At 46.1% G+C, this 18,111-nt stretch overlaps 2 protein-coding genes and 1 long non-coding RNA gene across 4 annotated transcripts in view; 1 reads left to right on the top strand and 2 right to left on the bottom strand.

Annotated features, from left to right (window-relative positions):
* The window catches only part of kdm6al (lysine (K)-specific demethylase 6A, like), a gene marked incomplete at its 5' end in the record, with an annotated part of 78,063 nt that extends 65,728 nt beyond the window's left edge, over positions 1-12,335 (bottom strand). The window contains 2 exons of the mRNA XM_084425857.1: positions 11,994-12,057; positions 12,178-12,335. Coding sequence (XP_084281983.1) covers positions 11,994-12,057; positions 12,178-12,335 — 222 coding nt within the window. The remainder of the gene's footprint in view (positions 1-11,993; positions 12,058-12,177) is intronic.
* LOC311300668 lies at positions 2,615-7,787 on the bottom strand. Its single transcript, XR_014629358.1, has 3 exons — positions 7,757-7,787; positions 4,093-7,690; positions 2,615-3,556 (listed from the first exon to the last, which is right to left on the bottom strand). It is a non-coding gene; the product is annotated as an uncharacterized lncRNA (long non-coding RNA).
* An 884-nt stretch (positions 12,336-13,219) lies between the features above and the next one.
* Positions 13,220-17,805, top strand: LOC311301038 (FUN14 domain-containing protein 1-like). 2 transcript variants are annotated; one of them, XM_084425865.1, is made up of 5 exons: positions 13,220-13,356; positions 14,102-14,258; positions 15,395-15,470; positions 17,035-17,163; positions 17,355-17,805. In XM_084425865.1, exons 1-5 carry the CDS (start codon positions 13,323-13,325, stop codon positions 17,430-17,432), a joined length of 474 nt encoding a protein of 157 aa, XP_084281991.1. In that variant the 5' UTR covers positions 13,220-13,322; the 3' UTR covers positions 17,433-17,805. The 2 variants fall into 2 exon arrangements, with proteins under 2 accessions (XP_084281991.1, XP_084281992.1); XM_084425866.1 differs by having other exon boundaries at positions 13,244-13,356; positions 14,107-14,258.
* The last annotated feature ends 306 nt before the right edge of the window (positions 17,806-18,111 follow it).

Raw genomic sequence — 18,111 nt, 5'->3', positions numbered from 1 at the left:
TCTAACACCAGTCAAACACTATCCCCACACACACACACACACACACACACACACACACACACACACACACACACACACACACACACACCTGTGATCTACAGCTCTAACACCAGTCAAACACTATCCACACATCCACACACACACACACACACACACACACACACACACACCTGTGATCTACAGCTCTAACACCAGTCAAACACTATCCCCACACACACACACACACACACACACACACACACACACACACACACACACCTGTGATCTACAGCTCTAACACCAGTCAAACACTATCCCCACACACACACACACACACACACACACACACACACACACCTGATCTACAGCTCTAACACCAGTCAAACACTATCCCCACACACACACACACACATGTGATCTACAGCTCTAACACCAGTCAAACACTATCCCCACACACACACACACACACACACACACACACACACACACACACACCTGATCTACAGCTCTAACACCAGTCAAACACTATCCACACACACACACACCTGTGATCTACAGCTCTAACACCAGTCAAACACTATCCCCACACACACACACCTGTGATCTACAGCTCTAACACCAGTCAAACACTATCCCCACATACACACACACACCTGATCTACAGCTCGAACACCAGTCAAACACTATCCACACACACACACACACACACACACCTGTGATCTACAGCTCTAACACCAGTCAAACACTATCCACACACACACACACACACACCTGTGATCTACAGCTCTAACACCAGTCAAACACTATCCCCCACACACACACACACACCTGTGATCTACAGCTCTAACACCAGTCAAACACTATCCACACACACACACACACACACCTGTGATCTACAGCTCTAACACCAGTCAAACACTATCCCCACACACACACACACACCTGTGATCTACAGCTCTAACACCAGTCAAACACTATCCCCACACACACACACACACACACACACACACACACACACACACCTGATCTACAGCTCTAACACCAGTCAAACACTATCCCCACACACACACACACCTGTGATCTACAGCTCTAACACCAGTCAAACACTATCCACACACACACACACACACACACACACACACACACACACACACACACCTGTGATCTACAGCTCTAACACCAGTCAAACACTATCCACACACACACACACACACACACACACACACACACACACACACACACACACACTGTGATCTACAGCTCTAACACCAGTCAAACACTATCCACACACACACACACACACACACACACACACACACACCTGTGATCTACAGCTCTAACACCAGTCAAACACTATCCCCACACACACACACACACACACACACACACACACACACACACACACACCTGTGATCTACAGCTCTAACACCAGTCAAACACTATCCACACACACACACACACACACACACACACACCTGTGATCTACAGCTCTAACACCAGTCAAACACTATCCACACACACACACCTGTGATCTACAGCTCTAACACCAGTCAAACACTATCCCCACACACACACACACACACACACACACACACACACACACACACACACCTGTGATCTACAGCTCTAACACCAGTCAAACACTATCCCCACACACACACACACACACACACACACACACACACACACACACCTGTGATCTACAGCTCTAACACCAGTCAAACACTATCCCCACACACACACACACACACACACACACACACACACACACACACACACACACCTGTGATCTACAGCTCTAACACCAGTCAAACACTATCCACACATCCACACACACACACACACACACACACACACACACACACACACACCTGTGATCTACAGCTCTAACACCAGTCAAACACTATCCCCACACACACACACACACACACACACACACACACACACCTGTGATCTACAGCTCTAACACCAGTCAAACACTACCCCCCCCCCACACACACACACGATCTACAGCTCTAACACCAGTCAAACACTATCCACACACACACACACACACACACACACACACACACCTGTGATCTACAGCTCTAACACCAGTCAAACACTATCCCCCCCCCCACACACACACACACCTGTGATCTACAGCTCTAACACCAGTCAAACACTATCCCCCCCCCCACACACACACCTGTGATCTACAGCTCTAACACCAGTCAAACACTATCCACACACACACACACACACACACACACACACACACACACACACACCTGTGATCTACAGCTCTAACACCAGTCAAACACTATCCCCCCCCACACACACACACACACCTGTGATCTACAGCTCTAACACCAGTCAAACACTATCCACACACACACACACACACACACACCTGTGATCTACAGCTCTAACACCAGTCAAACACTATCCCCCCCCACACACACACACACCTGTGATCTACAGCTCTAACACCAGTCAAACACTATCCCCCCCCCCACACACACACCTGTGATCTACAGCTCTAACACCAGTCAAACACTATCCACACACACACACACACACACACACACACACACACACACACACCTGTGATCTACAGCTCTAACACCAGTCAAACACTATCCCCCCCCCCCACACACACACCTGTGATCTACAGCTCTAACACCAGTCAAACACTATCCACACACACACACACACACACACACACACACACACACACACACACACACACACACCTGATCTACAGCTCTAACACCAGTCAAACACTATCCACACACACACACACACACACACACACACACACACACACACACACACACACACACCTGATCTACAGCTCTAACACCAGTCAAACACTATCCCCACACACACACACACACCTGTGATCTACAGCTCTAACACCAGTCAAACACTATCCCCACACACACACACACACACACACACACACACACACCTGATCTACAGCTCTAACACCAGTCAAACACTATCCCCACACACACACACACCTGTGATCTACAGCTCTAACACCAGTCAAACACTATCCACACACACACACACACACACACACACACACACACACACACACACACCTGTGATCTACAGCTCTAACACCAGTCAAACACTATCCACACACACACACACACACACACACACACACACACACACACACACACACACACACACACACACCTGATCTACAGCTCTAACACCAGTCAAACACTATCCACACACACACACACACACACCTGTGATCTACAGCTCTAACACCAGTCAAACACTATCCACACACACACACACACACACACACACACACACACACACCTGTGATCTACAGCTCTAACACCAGTCAAACACTATCCCCACACACACACACACACACACACACACACACACACACACACACCTGTGATCTACAGCTCTAACACCAGTCAAACACTATCCACACACACACACACACACACACACACCTGTGATCTACAGCTCTAACACCAGTCAAACACTATCCACACACACACACACACACACACCTGTGATCTACAGCTCTAACACCAGTCAAACACTATCCACACACACACACCTGTGATCTACAGCTCTAACACCAGTCAAACACTATCCCCCCCCCCCACACACACACCTGTGATCTACAGCTCTAACACCAGTCAAACACTATCCACACACACACACACACACACACACACACACCTGATCTACAGCTCTAACACCAGTCAAACACTATCCACACACACACACACACACACACACACACACACACACACCTGATCTACAGCTCTAACACCAGTCAAACACTATACACACACACACACACACACACACACACACACACACACACACACCTGATCTACAGCTCTAACACCAGTCAAACACTATCCCCACACACACACACACACACACACACACACACACACACACCTGTGATCTACAGCTCTAACACCAGTCAAACACTATCCACACACACACACACACACCTGATCTACAGCTCTAACACCAGTCAAACACTATCCCCACACACACACACACACACACACACTGTGATCTACAGCTCTAACACCAGTCAAACACTATCCACACACACACACACACACACACACACACCTGTGATCTACAGCTCTAACACCAGTCAAACACTATCCCCACACACACACACACACACACACACACACACACACACACACCTGTGATCTACAGCTCTAACACCAGTCAAACACTATCCACACACACACACACACACACACACACACACACACACCTGTGATCTACAGCTCTAACACCAGTCAAACACTATCCCCACACACACACACACACCTGTGATCTACAGCTCTAACACCAGTCAAACACTATCCCCCCACACACACACACACCTGTGATCTACAGCTCTAACACCAGTCAAACACTATCCCCCCACACACACACACACCTGTGATCTACAGCTCTAACACCAGTCAAACACTATCCACACACACACACACACACCTGTGATCTACAGCTCTAACACCAGTCAAACACTATCCCCCCACACACACACACACCTGTGATCTACAGCTCTAACACCAGTCAAACACTATCCACACACACACACACACACACACACACACACACACCTGTGATCTACAGCTCTAACACCAGTCAAACACTATCCCCACACACACACACACACCTGTGATCTACAGCTCTAACACCAGTCAAACACTATCCCCACACACACACACACCTGTGATCTACAGCTCTAACACCAGTCAAACACTATCCACACACACACACACACACACACACGATCTACAGCTCTAACACCAGTCAAACACTATCCCCACACACACACACACACACCTGTGATCTACAGCTCTAACACCAGTCAAACACTATCCACACACACACACACACACACACCTGATCTACAGCTCGAACACCAGTCAAACACTATCCCCACACACACACACACACCTGTGATCTACAGCTCTAACACCAGTCAAACACTATCCCCACACACACACACACACACACACACACACACCTGTGATCTACAGCTCTAACACCAGTCAAACACTATCCCCACACACACACACACACACACACACACACACCTGATCTACAGCTCTAACACCAGTCAAACACTATCCCCACACACACACACACACACACACACACACACACACACACACACACACACACCTGATCTACAGCTCTAACACCAGTCAAACACTATCCCCACACACACACACACACATGATCTACAGCTCTAACACCAGTCAAACACTATCCCCACACACACACACACACACACACACACACACACACACACACACACACACACCTGATCTACAGCTCTAACACCAGTCAAACACTATCCCCACACACACACACACACCTGATCTACAGCTCTAACACCAGTCAAACACTATCCCCACACACACACACACACACACACACACACACACACCTGATCTACAGCTCTAACACCAGTCAAACACTATCCCCACACACACACACCTGTGATCTACAGCTCTAACACCAGTCAAACACTATCCCCCCACACACACACACACACACACACACACACACACACACACCTGATCTACAGCTCTAACACCAGTCAAACACTATCCCCACACACACACACACACGTGATCTACAGCTCTAACACCAGTCAAACACTATCCCCACACACACACACACACACACACACACACACACACACACACACACACACACACACACACACACACACACCTGATCTACAGCTCTAACACCAGTCAAACACTATCCCCACACACACACACACACCTGATCTACAGCTCTAACACCAGTCAAACACTATCCCCACACACACACACACACACACACACACACACACACACCTGATCTACAGCTCTAACACCAGTCAAACACTATCCCCACACACACACACACACCTGATCTACAGCTCTAACACCAGTCAAACACTATCCCCACACACACACACACACACACACACACACACACACACACACACACACACACACACACACACACCTGATCTACAGCTCTAACACCAGTCAAACACTATCCCCACACACACACACACACCTGATCTACAGCTCTAACACCAGTCAAACACTATCCCCACACACACACACACACACACACACACACACACACACACCTGATCTACAGCTCTAACACCAGTCAAACACTATCCCCACACACACACACACACCTGTGATCTACAGCTCTAACACCAGTCAAACACTATCCCCACACACACACACACACACACACACACACACACACACACACACACCTGATCTACAGCTCTAACACCAGTCAAACACTATCCCCACACACACACACACACACACACACACACACACACACACACACACACACACACACCTGTGATCTACAGCTCTAACACCAGTCAAACACTATCCACACATCCACACACACACACACACACACACACACACACACACACACCTGTGATCTACAGCTCTAACACCAGTCAAACACTATCCCCACACACACACACACACACACACACACACACACACACACACCTGTGATCTACAGCTCTAACACCAGTCAAACACTATCCCCACACACACACACACACACACACACACACACACACACACCTGATCTACAGCTCTAACACCAGTCAAACACTATCCCCACACACACACACACACATGTGATCTACAGCTCTAACACCAGTCAAACACTATCCCCACACACACACACACACACACACACACACACACACACACACACACCTGATCTACAGCTCTAACACCAGTCAAACACTATCCACACACACACACACCTGTGATCTACAGCTCTAACACCAGTCAAACACTATCCCCACACACACACACCTGTGATCTACAGCTCGAACACCAGTCAAACACTATCCCCACACACACACACACACACACACACCTGATCTACAGCTCTAACACCAGTCAAACACTATCCCCACATACACACACACACCTGATCTACAGCTCGAACACCAGTCAAACACTATCCCCACACACACACACACACACACACACCTGATCTACAGCTCTAACACCAGTCAAACACTATCCCCACACACACACACACACACACACACACACACCTGATCTACAGCTCTAACACCAGTCAAACACTATCCCCACACACACACACACACACACACACACACACCTGATCTACAGCTCTAACACCAGTCAAACACTATCCCCACACACACACACACACACACACACACACACACACCTGATCTACAGCTCTAACACCAGTCAAACACTATCCCCACACACACACACACACACACACACCTGATCTACAGCTCTAACACCAGTCAAACACTATCCCCACACACACACACACACACCTGATCTACAGCTCTAACACCAGTCAAACACTATCCCCACACACACACACACACACACACACACCTGATCTACAGCTCTAACACCAGTCAAACACTATCCCCACACACACACACACACACACACACACACACACCTGATCTACAGCTCTAACACCAGTCAAACACTATCCCCCCACACACACACACACACACACACACACACACACCTGATCTACAGCTCTAACACCAGTCAAACACTATCCCCACACACACACACACACACACACACCTGTGATCTACAGCTCTAACACCAGTCAAACACTATCCCCACACACACACACACACACACACACACACCTGATCTACAGCTCTAACACCAGTCAAACACTATCCCCACACACACACACACACACACACACACACCTGTGATCTACAGCTCTAACACCAGTCAAACACTATCCCACACACACACACACACACACACACACACACACACACACACACACACACCTGATCTACAGCTCTAACACCAGTCAAACACTATCCCCACACACACACAACACCTGATCTACAGCTCTAACACCAGTCAAACACTATCCCCACACACACACACACACACACACACACACACACCTGATCTACAGCTCTAACACCAGTCAAACACTATCCCCACACACACACACACACACCTGATCTACAGCTCTAACACCAGTCAAACACTATCCCCACACACACACACACACACACACACACACCTGATCTACAGCTCTAACACCAGTCAAACACTATCCCCACACACACACACACACACACACACACACACACACACACACCTGATCTACAGCTCTAACACCAGTCAAACAATCTCCGTAACAGAACAGTAGAAATAATCACTAATCGACTGCTAGGCATCGACATGCAACACCTGATGAAGATGAAGATGATGAAGAAGATGAAGATGATGAAGAAGAAGATAATGAAGATGATGAAGAAGATGAAGATGAAGAAGAAGAAGATGAAGAAGAAGATAATGAAGATGATGAAGAAGATGAAGAAGAAGATGAAGATGAAGAAGAAGATGAAGATGAAGAAGAAGATGATGAAGAAGATGATGAAGATGATGATGGACACACATGTGGAGGAAGGGTTAGTTCACCCACAAATTATCCTTCTGTCATTATTTACTTACACGCTTTAAAACCACTTTGACTTTCTTCTACAAACACAAACGAAGATGATCTGAAGAAACTGTTTTATCCACTGACTTTCATTTTATAACAAAAACAACCACATATTTTTCCAAAATATCTTTTGTTTTCCACTGAAGAATGAAAGGATCACAGAATGGCCATATCCGGGTGAACTGTCCCGCTAATCCCGTTAAAGCCGCTCAACACAAAGGACGAACTGTAACAATCAAGGTAAAGTTTTAAAAGTCGTTCTAAATGTAAAATAATAGAGTCCGAACAGCCAATCAGAAGCTTGAGCTTCAGCATATATTTAAAGCTGCGTTCCTGAGTGGAATATAGTTAACGTAGCGGTTAGCGTTCCTGTGTGATTAGCGTTCCTGAGTGGAATATAGTTAACGTAGCGGTTAGCGTTCCTGTGTGATTAGCGTTCCTGAGTGGAATATAGTTATCGTAGCGGTTAGCGTTCCTGTGTGGTTAGCGTTCCTGAGTGGAATATAGTTATCGTAGCGGTTAGCGTTCCTGTGTGGTTAGCGTTCCTGTGTGGAATACAGTTATCGTAGTGGTTAGCATTCCTGTGTGGAATATAGTTATCGTAGCGGTTAGCGTTCCTGTGTGATTAGCGTTCCTGAGTGGAATATAGTTATCGTAGCGGTTAGCGTTCCTGTGTGGTTAGCGTTCCTGTGTGGAATACAGTTTAGAGGTCTGCACTCCCGCGGGAGTCCCGCGGGACCCGCGGGTCGCGACGCAAAACAGTGCGGCGCGGGACAAATTTTGAAAGGTCATTGCGGGCGCGGGCGGGATGATCCGGTGCACTTGCGGGTGCGGGCGGGAGGGATGATACGCTGCACTCCCGCAAATTAAATATTAGTGTAAAGTAAAATATATAAATGGTTAAAGTAGCGTTCATAATTTGTACTTGTGAGAGAGATTCTGTTTGTCAGCAATAAAAACGTTTTAAGCAATCTAAACTTGTGGATGTTGTCGTTTGGGGTAGAGGGGGGCGTAATCTCGCGCACACTTGTTTAGAGACAATTCCTTCCCGCTGCTCCGTGTTCGAATACTTCATTCAAGTTCAAAATAGACATCATGGACGAGGAACAGACTCAGAGCACCTCAGATATAGCCCTAAGCGCTTACAGTGTAAATCGTCAACCGCTGAACTTTTAGTCATCCTAACAACAAACAGAGCGTAATGTAGTGCATCAGAGCAACATCAAGAATATCAAGTGCGCAACGCTGCTCAACGCTGCAAAAAAGCACATCGCTTTAATGCAAAATGGAAAAATATAAATAAAACTGTAATATGCACATGATTAGGTAATCACGGCTGCTGTAATCTTATTCACATTTCTTTTTCTGATTAATTGTTTTGCTCTATGAGAGACACAATTTAACAAAATTATTCGGGGCTAAAAACGTCCTAGCGCCGCCCCTGATCCTGCCTGCCGTCTTGCGGGCATTTGCGGGCGGGAGCGGGACATAATATCACAGATGCGGGCGGGAGCGGGACTAAAAATGACAAATCTTTGCGGGAGCGGGCGGGAGCGGTACTAAACACTGCGGGAGCGGGCGGGAGCGGGACTGAAAATTGTGTCCCGCGCAGGTCTCTAATACAGTTATCGTAGTGGTTAGCATTCCTGTGTGGAATATAGTTATCGTAGCGGTTAGCGTTCCTGTGTGGTTAACATTCCTGAGTGGAATATAGTTATCGTAGCGGTTAGCGTTCCTGTGTGGAACACAGTTATCGTAGCGGTTAGCGTTCCTGTGTGGAATATAGTTATCGTAGCGGTTAGCGTTCCTGTGTGGTTAGCGTTCCTGTGTGGAATATAGTTATCGTAGCGGTTAGCGTTCCTGAGTGGAATATAGTTACCGTATCGGTTAGCGTTCCTGTGTGGTTAGCGTTCCTGTGTGGAATATAGTTATCGTAGCGGTTAGCGTTCCTGTGTGGAATATAGTTATCGTGGCAGTTAGCGTTCCTGTGTGGTTAGCGTTCCTGTGTGGGATATAGTTATTGTAGCGGTTAACGTTCCTGTGTGGGATATAGTTACCGTAGCGGTTAGCGCTCCTGAGTGGAATATAGTTACCGTAGCAGTTAGCGTTCCTGAGTGGAATATAGTTACCGTAGCGGTTAGCGTTCCTGTGTGGAATATAGTTATCGTAGCGGTTAGCGTTCCTGCTGTGAACGGGCCTCACCTGTGACTGTCAGGGTTAAAGGGTTCGTTTTAAAACGAGTTCACACCACAACTATAGCGATAACAACAACAGAGGAACGATGTCGCTGGAATCACAGAAGATATTTCAGGCTGACGAACGATAAAACACTGACAGTCAATCAGAATCAATCCTGCAATCCTAACCTGCAATCCTAACCCAATCCTGCAATCCTAACCCAATCCTGCAATCCTAATCCTAAGAGCTCGAGCATTTAAAGCGACAGATGTCAAAGCTGAGAATGATATTGTGCACTAGTGTGAACGCTAATATTCTAGTTATCATTCCTGGTGTGAACGGCCGTTAATGCTGATACTTATTCCACAGGTCAGGATGCAATATAACCCTACATACTAATGCACATATATGATATGAATGATGACAGGGGAATGTATCCATCTATACAGACACTATTAATGAAGAATGTAAAAGAGACACTTTTCTCTATAAGCATCTGATGACACCAACACTAGAGAAGAAGCAGTGGATCATCATCATCATCATCATCATCATCACATGACAGCAGGAGCTCATGCAGACTCAGTCTTTGTTCCCTCTCTAGTGTTCACTACAGGTCCCACAACACAGGGAGGTGTTCTCACACGAGGCCCGTTACCCACAAGCCTTCACGGCGCTCAGCTGTAGCAGCTCATTCTGCAGCGTTAAGGTTATTCGCGTCTCTTTCTGCATTATAACGCGCGTTATAACCCCTCCCCACCCCGCCATCTTGGGCCGACCCGAGCGCCATTACCCCCGCGCACACACACACACAAGCGTCAAACTGAGCTGACTCTGCCTCCCATTACCACACACACACACACAAGCGTAAACTGAGGTAAACTGGGCCTGACCCTTCCTCAGAAACGCGTCACACACACACACACACACGGATCGAGATAAAGCCCGAGCGCGGCTTATGAACGTCCAGTGATTCAAACGACCTCAGTTTGAGTGACACCTGCATTCTGCACAGTTACAGCACAAACACAGCGACGCGTCCCTGCACCGAGGAGACGCGTCAGAACGCCTGAGCCGCCGCTGCCGAGTTCATAAAGTTCTCCATATGCTGGTTCCAATCATAGACCCGCGCGGCTAAAGGCTCGCGAGCTCCAGCGCAGCGCGTTGACGGAGCGCGTCGCACGCACTCCCTCACACCCAGACCGCGGGAAACCGTGTCACTCAGTCGCTGTCACTTTGCACTGAGTGTATGTGTGTGTGTGAGTGTGTTGTGATGCGTTGATTTCAACGCGCGTCTTTACCTTGATGAGCAGGGCCTTCATGCTGGCGCCATCTTCATGAAGCCGCTGATATCCGAACAGAGAGCTGCGAACGAGACACAAACACACACACACAGGGCTCGGGATCAGCTCGCTTCCGAACACACACCCCACACCCCGAAACACCCCGAGCCGCTCGCGGGCTCCGTTAAGCGTTGGTTCAGACCTGTCGACGCGGGCGAGAGCGTCGCTCTCCTGCGCGCTCAGACGCGGTGAGTCCTCCTCGGGTTCACTCGCTTTTCCCGCCGCCATTTTCTTCTCCTCATCACCAGCAGCGCTGAGGCGTCGAGCGGCGACGGCGAGCGACGCGCGGCACGATTTCATGGAATCGCACCGGGAGAATGCGAGTTCCGTTCGTCCAAAAGCCACAATAAACGGAAACTTTTTCCCAGTAAAACGCGCTTCGGTTTCTAAGCCCCCTGACGAAGTGAGTTGCTCGTCTTCTCACATTGTTGTGTAGGAATAAACTGTGTGATGCGGCGGGTCAATGTTTATGCGTGACTTGCGGCCCGTGCACACTTTAAAAACGCGGAACGTATTAAAACAATCTAAAGTTGTGTCCGCCACCAGATTAAAGTTGTTGTAATTGTGTCACACAGGCGAACCCACGCCGTCGTCGTGACCACGCCCTCTCGGGCTCAGCAGCCAATCGCCGAGGAGAACGCGAACGCGTCACTGGCCTTGTCCCAAAATGTTTTGGTTCTTCAATCCTTTCGCTAATTTTGTTTCCTGTAAAGATCGCTTGAATGCGCGACTCGAAGCTTTAAGCGATTCACGCGATGTTTGGAAAAATGAGAGGATTGACTAAAACATTGGAAAGCGAACGGCTAATTTGCGTTGTTATGAAATGCAAATAGAGAGGTGTGGTTTTCATGAAATGGGGAAATTGGAGTGACAGTTGTGCAGTTAAGGGTTAAAGCTTAGGCCGCTGTGGCTCAATCCTATTCTTATTTCCTCTAATGTTCACAGAAAATATGGGCGAAAATCTCAACGGTTAGAGAGATGAACTGCATCCCATTACTAACCAACCTTCCCATCCTGCATAGTCGTTTATTTATTTAGTGTTGCTAATTTACTATGAAATGCACTAAATACATAAAACATAAGAATGAAATGTAGTAACACAAACTCATCAGTAGCTTGTATTCAGAATAAAACATTTCAGGAAATACGTGTCTTATGGATATGAAAGCGCAGTAATAACCAGACATTGGCTACTGTATAATATTTGAAACATTGACGTGGCTGTAGGCGGCGCGCACGCACAGCTGTCAACATCACCTGACGCCGTGACGTCACACATCACCCAAAATGGCGGAACAACAACAAAAACAACACACAGAAGGTGAGTGTGTGTGTGTGTGTGTGTGTGCGTGAGTGAGTGAGTCTGCTGTCAATAAATGATGATCGAGTGTTTAGTGGCCGTCATTATATCTCATATCGAGCACATTATATGCCAACTAAAACCCTAACTGAGAATATGAGCTCGGTTCATCTTGTCCTTCTGTTGGGTTAATCTAATTTAAAAAGTCATTTTTCGCTGAAAGGCCACATTTGACCTCAATCAAATCATGTGTCGTGAGGTTTTATATACTACAAACTACCAAAATCTTACTCCGTATTTTTGTCTTGTTTTCCAGGACAAATATTTGAAAGTTCTTAAATCAAGATACATTTACTGGAGAAGCAAATTGACTGAAGATATTAAATCTGGTTTACTGTAAAAAAATAAATAAAAAAAAAATCATAAAAATGAAGTGAGTTTGTGCTTAAAACTTGAACAAATATGACAATGGAGTCAGAAAAATAATAATGTTTTCCCTTCGAATCAAGTTTATTTTTCTGACACCAGTCTGTTTTTTACAGTAAACTAGATTTAATATCTTCAGTCAATAATAACAACCAGCAGAATACAGTTAGATGAACTGGGGTGTTCCTGCAGTCGTGTGTGTGTGTCATGTGACCCTCCATCAATATTCCTCATGCTGTATGGATATAATACTGCAGATGCTTCAGATGAATAACAGCATCACACACTTCACCTTGAGCTGCTGGTGTGTGTGTGTGTGTGTGTGTGTGTGTGTGTTCAGGACAGGCCGATGAAGACGAGGCGTTCGAGATGCTGGATCTCAGCACATACGCTCGGGGTCACCAGTGGTGGAACGCCGTGATCGGGAACAACTCCGGCCCGATGGCAGAGAAGTACTCTGTGGCCACTCAGATCATGATAGGCGGATTCACGGGCTGGTGCGTTCCCAGTACACACTGCTCTCGTTCCCAGTACACACTGCTCTTCATCACCTCTCGTCCCCAGTACACACTGCTCTTCATCACCTCTCGTTCCCAGTACACACTGCTCTCGTTCCCAGTACACACTGCTCTTCATCACCTCTCGTTCCCAGTACACACTGCTCTTCATCACCAGTTCATTCATCTCGCTATTTAATTCAATTCATACGCAGAATAAAGGGGTGGGGCCTGGTTGAGTGAGTCAGTAGTGTGTTAAACTGGTGGTTATGGTAAGGGGCGGGACATTTCCCAAACACACTCGAAGCGCTCGACCAATCACAACACACTGCTCCAGCCGACCAATCAGAGCACAGTGTGGTTTTCAGAAGGAGGGGCTTCATAGAGACAGGAAGTAAACAGGAGTGTGTTTCCCGTACAGCGCCGTAACTCGCGGCGTCACTGCTATAGTACGGTCCATCGCTGAGAGAAATCAACTAGCCAATCACGACCGTTTCCCGTATTGTCGGGAGTTGGTCGTTCAACCGTTGGTTAATGATGTCACTCAGGTGTTGAGTAATAACTGCTGTTAATGAATCTGTTTGAGATCGAGTTAACGCGAGATGTTTTGCTATAAATTACACATGGCATCTGAGGAATATTTCTCATTTCTCTGTTATTTTGCTTTATTTCCAGATTCACTCATAGACTCGTTCTTGTGCACTAGAGCTCGTTCACACACGCGCACTCTTCAACACGACGCTTTAAATCTCGACAAACTAAAGACGTAAATGACACTTGTATGTATGCTAAATAACAGATATAGATTGCACTGAACGTCAGGTTACAAACACACAACTCTGCGATGCTGTTTGCGGATGTTCGTTAGAACGATGGTTTGGGGAAACACACACTCGCTGAACTGCTGATGATGACAGAACCTGTGACTATAGTTGGCTAACGAATGCTTTCGGGAAACAGAGCGTTCCTGCCAGACTGAAGAGAGGAGCCGCAACACTGGAGAATATGGGGAATCATCAACATTCCAGCAGGAAAACCTGCTCTAGTAGAGCCTGAAACTACAGATAGACACTGTAAAAGGGGATAAAAGGTTTTCTTTATTCTTCATTGTCTTTCCTCTCTCCTGCTTGTCTCAGGTGTGTGGGATACCTGTTCCAGAGAGTGGGAAAGATCACCGCTACTGCAGTCGGAGGAGGATTCCTGCTGTTACAGGCGAGAACCACAGTTACTGATCACTCTGATCACTACAGTTACTGATCACTACAGTTACTGATCACTACAGTTACTGATCACTCTGATCACTACAGTTACTGATCACTCTGATCACTACAGTTACTGATCACTCTGATCACTACAGTTACTGATCACTCTGATCACTACAGTTACTGATCACTACAGTTACTGATCACTCTGATCACTACAGTTACTGATCACTCTGATCACTACAGTTACTGATCACTCTGATCACTACAGTTACTGATCACTCTGATCACTACAGTTACTGATCACTACAGTTACTGATCACTCTGATCACTACAGTTACTGATCACTACAGTTACTGATCACTCTGATCACTACAGTTACTGATCACTCTGATCACTACAGTTACTGATCACTACAGTTACTGATCACTCTGATCACTCTGATCACTACAGTTACTGATCACTACAGTTACTGATCACTCTGATCACTACAGTTACTGATCACTCTGATCACTACAGTTACTGATCACTCTGATCACTACAGTTACTGATCACTCTGATCACTACAGTTACTGATCACTCTGATCACTACAGTTACTGATCACTACAGTTACTGATCACTACAGTTACTGATCACTACAGTTACTGATCACTCTGATCACTACAGTTACTGATCACTCTGATCACTACAGTTACTGATCACTACAGTTACTGATCACTACAGTTACTGATCACTCTGATCACTACAGTTACTGATCACTCTGATCACTACAGTTACTGATCACTCTGATCACTACAGTTACTGATCACTCTGATCACTACAGTTACTGATCACTCTGATCACTACAGTTACTGATCACTCTGATCACTACAGTTACTGATCACTCTGATCACTACAGTTACTGATCACTACAGTTACTGATCACTCTGATCACTGCAGATACTGATCACTCTGATCACTACAGTTACTGATCACTCTGATCACTACAGTTACTGATCACTCTGATCACTACAGTTACTGATCACTCTGATCACTACAGTTACTGATCACTCTGATCACTACAGTTACTGATCACTCTGATCACTACAGTTACTGATCACTACAGTTACTGATCACTCTGATCACTGCAGATACTGATCACTCTGATCACTACAGTTACTGATCACTCTGATCACTACAGTTACTGATCACTCTGATCACTACAGTTACTGATCACTACAGTTACTGATCACTCTGATCACTACAGTTACTGATCACTCTGATCACTACAGTTACTGATCACTCTGATCACTACAGTTACTGATCACTACAGTTACTGATCACTCTGATCACTGCAGATACTGATCACTCTGATCACTACAGTTACTGATCACTCTGATCACTGCAGATACTGATCACTCTGATCACTACAGTTACTGATCACTCTGATCACTACAGTTACTGATCACTACAGTTACTGATCACTCTGATCACTGCAGATACTGATCACTCTGATCACTACAGTTACTGATCACTCTGATCAACTGGTGCTGCAGTGTGTTTAGATGTGACTCAATGGGCTTCTGTCCCGCAGATCGCCAATCACAGCGGCTACGTCCAAGTGGACTGGAAGAAAGTGGAGAAAGATGTAAACACAGCCAAGAGACGCCTGAAGAAAAAAGCCAATAAAGCCGCACCTGAGATCAACACGGTCATTGAGGAGGTGAAGACGCTTCGTAGTTAGAATAAGATGGACACGATAATGTCTTGTGCAGATCTAGATCTAGGTCTTTAAAATGGATTTTTCCTTTTTTCATAGTTTAGTTCAGCTCTACACAGCTGTTATAAACTCATTCTGTGAACCTCTTCTGCCCTCTTCTGGTTATGAAACTTATAAACCTCCATGTTTTCCAGGCATCTGAATTTGTGAAGAAAAACATTGTGGTTTCCAGTGGATTTGTTGGCGGCTTCTTGCTCGGCCTCGCCTCTTGAGCCGACAGCGTTTCTGTGATGTCCCATCATGCACCTCATGTTGCTCTTTTCACTTCACTCACTCAGTGTGTGTGTGAGTCTGATGAACTGGAGGTGAAAGTGAGTTTATTCTGTGCAGAACTGATCTCTATAAACTCCATCACTCAGTCTGTGTGTGTGTGTGTGTGTGTGTGTGTGTGTGTGTGTGTGTGTGTGTGTGTGTGTGAGCTTCTCTGTGAAAACTAGCAGATGGAAAAGTACTTTTCCCGCTATAATGCTTGTACAGGTTTAGGTAATGTTGTTCTTGGTGAAGTTACTGTTGCACTTTCATGGCCTTTGTTTGTTTCTTTATGGGAACTGTTTACATTGGAAATAAAAATGACTCCTGATTCAACTTTGCGACGTATTACATTTTTTGGTTGTTGTTTAATTTCAACAGTACTATTATATGATGGAATATCCGGTAGTTTGTTCACATATTGCTTACCTATCTTTCCATTGGTCTTTTTCCAGAGGTGAAACTAAGGTCAGAGGTCATCAGAGGCTCAACGAATCCTCAGCTGGAAGAATACAAAATAATATATGTGTTTATCCATTTAGTGCACTTTACAGTTATTAATATTCCATATATATGTTCAGTCATTTGAAGTTGAATGAGCAGTTCAGTCTTTGTGTTTGAGAAATGTCGTCAGTAATTGTA

Source organism: Rutilus rutilus (assembly GCF_951802725.1).
Source record: "Rutilus rutilus genome assembly, chromosome: 12".
In the NCBI taxonomy this organism is placed as follows: Eukaryota; Metazoa; Chordata; class Actinopteri; order Cypriniformes; family Leuciscidae; genus Rutilus; species Rutilus rutilus.
The sequence above is the reverse complement of the archived record's forward strand: the minus strand, read 5'-3'. Positions and strand labels throughout refer to the sequence as shown.

Bases quoted from the DNA above. Each gene is read 5' to 3' on its own strand.
- LOC311301038 (XM_084425865.1), top strand. From the start codon at position 13,323: ATGGCGGAACAACAACAAAAACAACACACAGAAG. The intron at 13,357-14,101 runs GTGAGTGTGTGT...GTGTGTGTTCAG, and splicing joins ACAAAAACAACACACAGAAG to GACAGGCCGATGAAGACGAG. The intron at 15,471-17,034 runs GCGAGAACCACA...TCTGTCCCGCAG, and splicing joins GAGGATTCCTGCTGTTACAG to ATCGCCAATCACAGCGGCTA.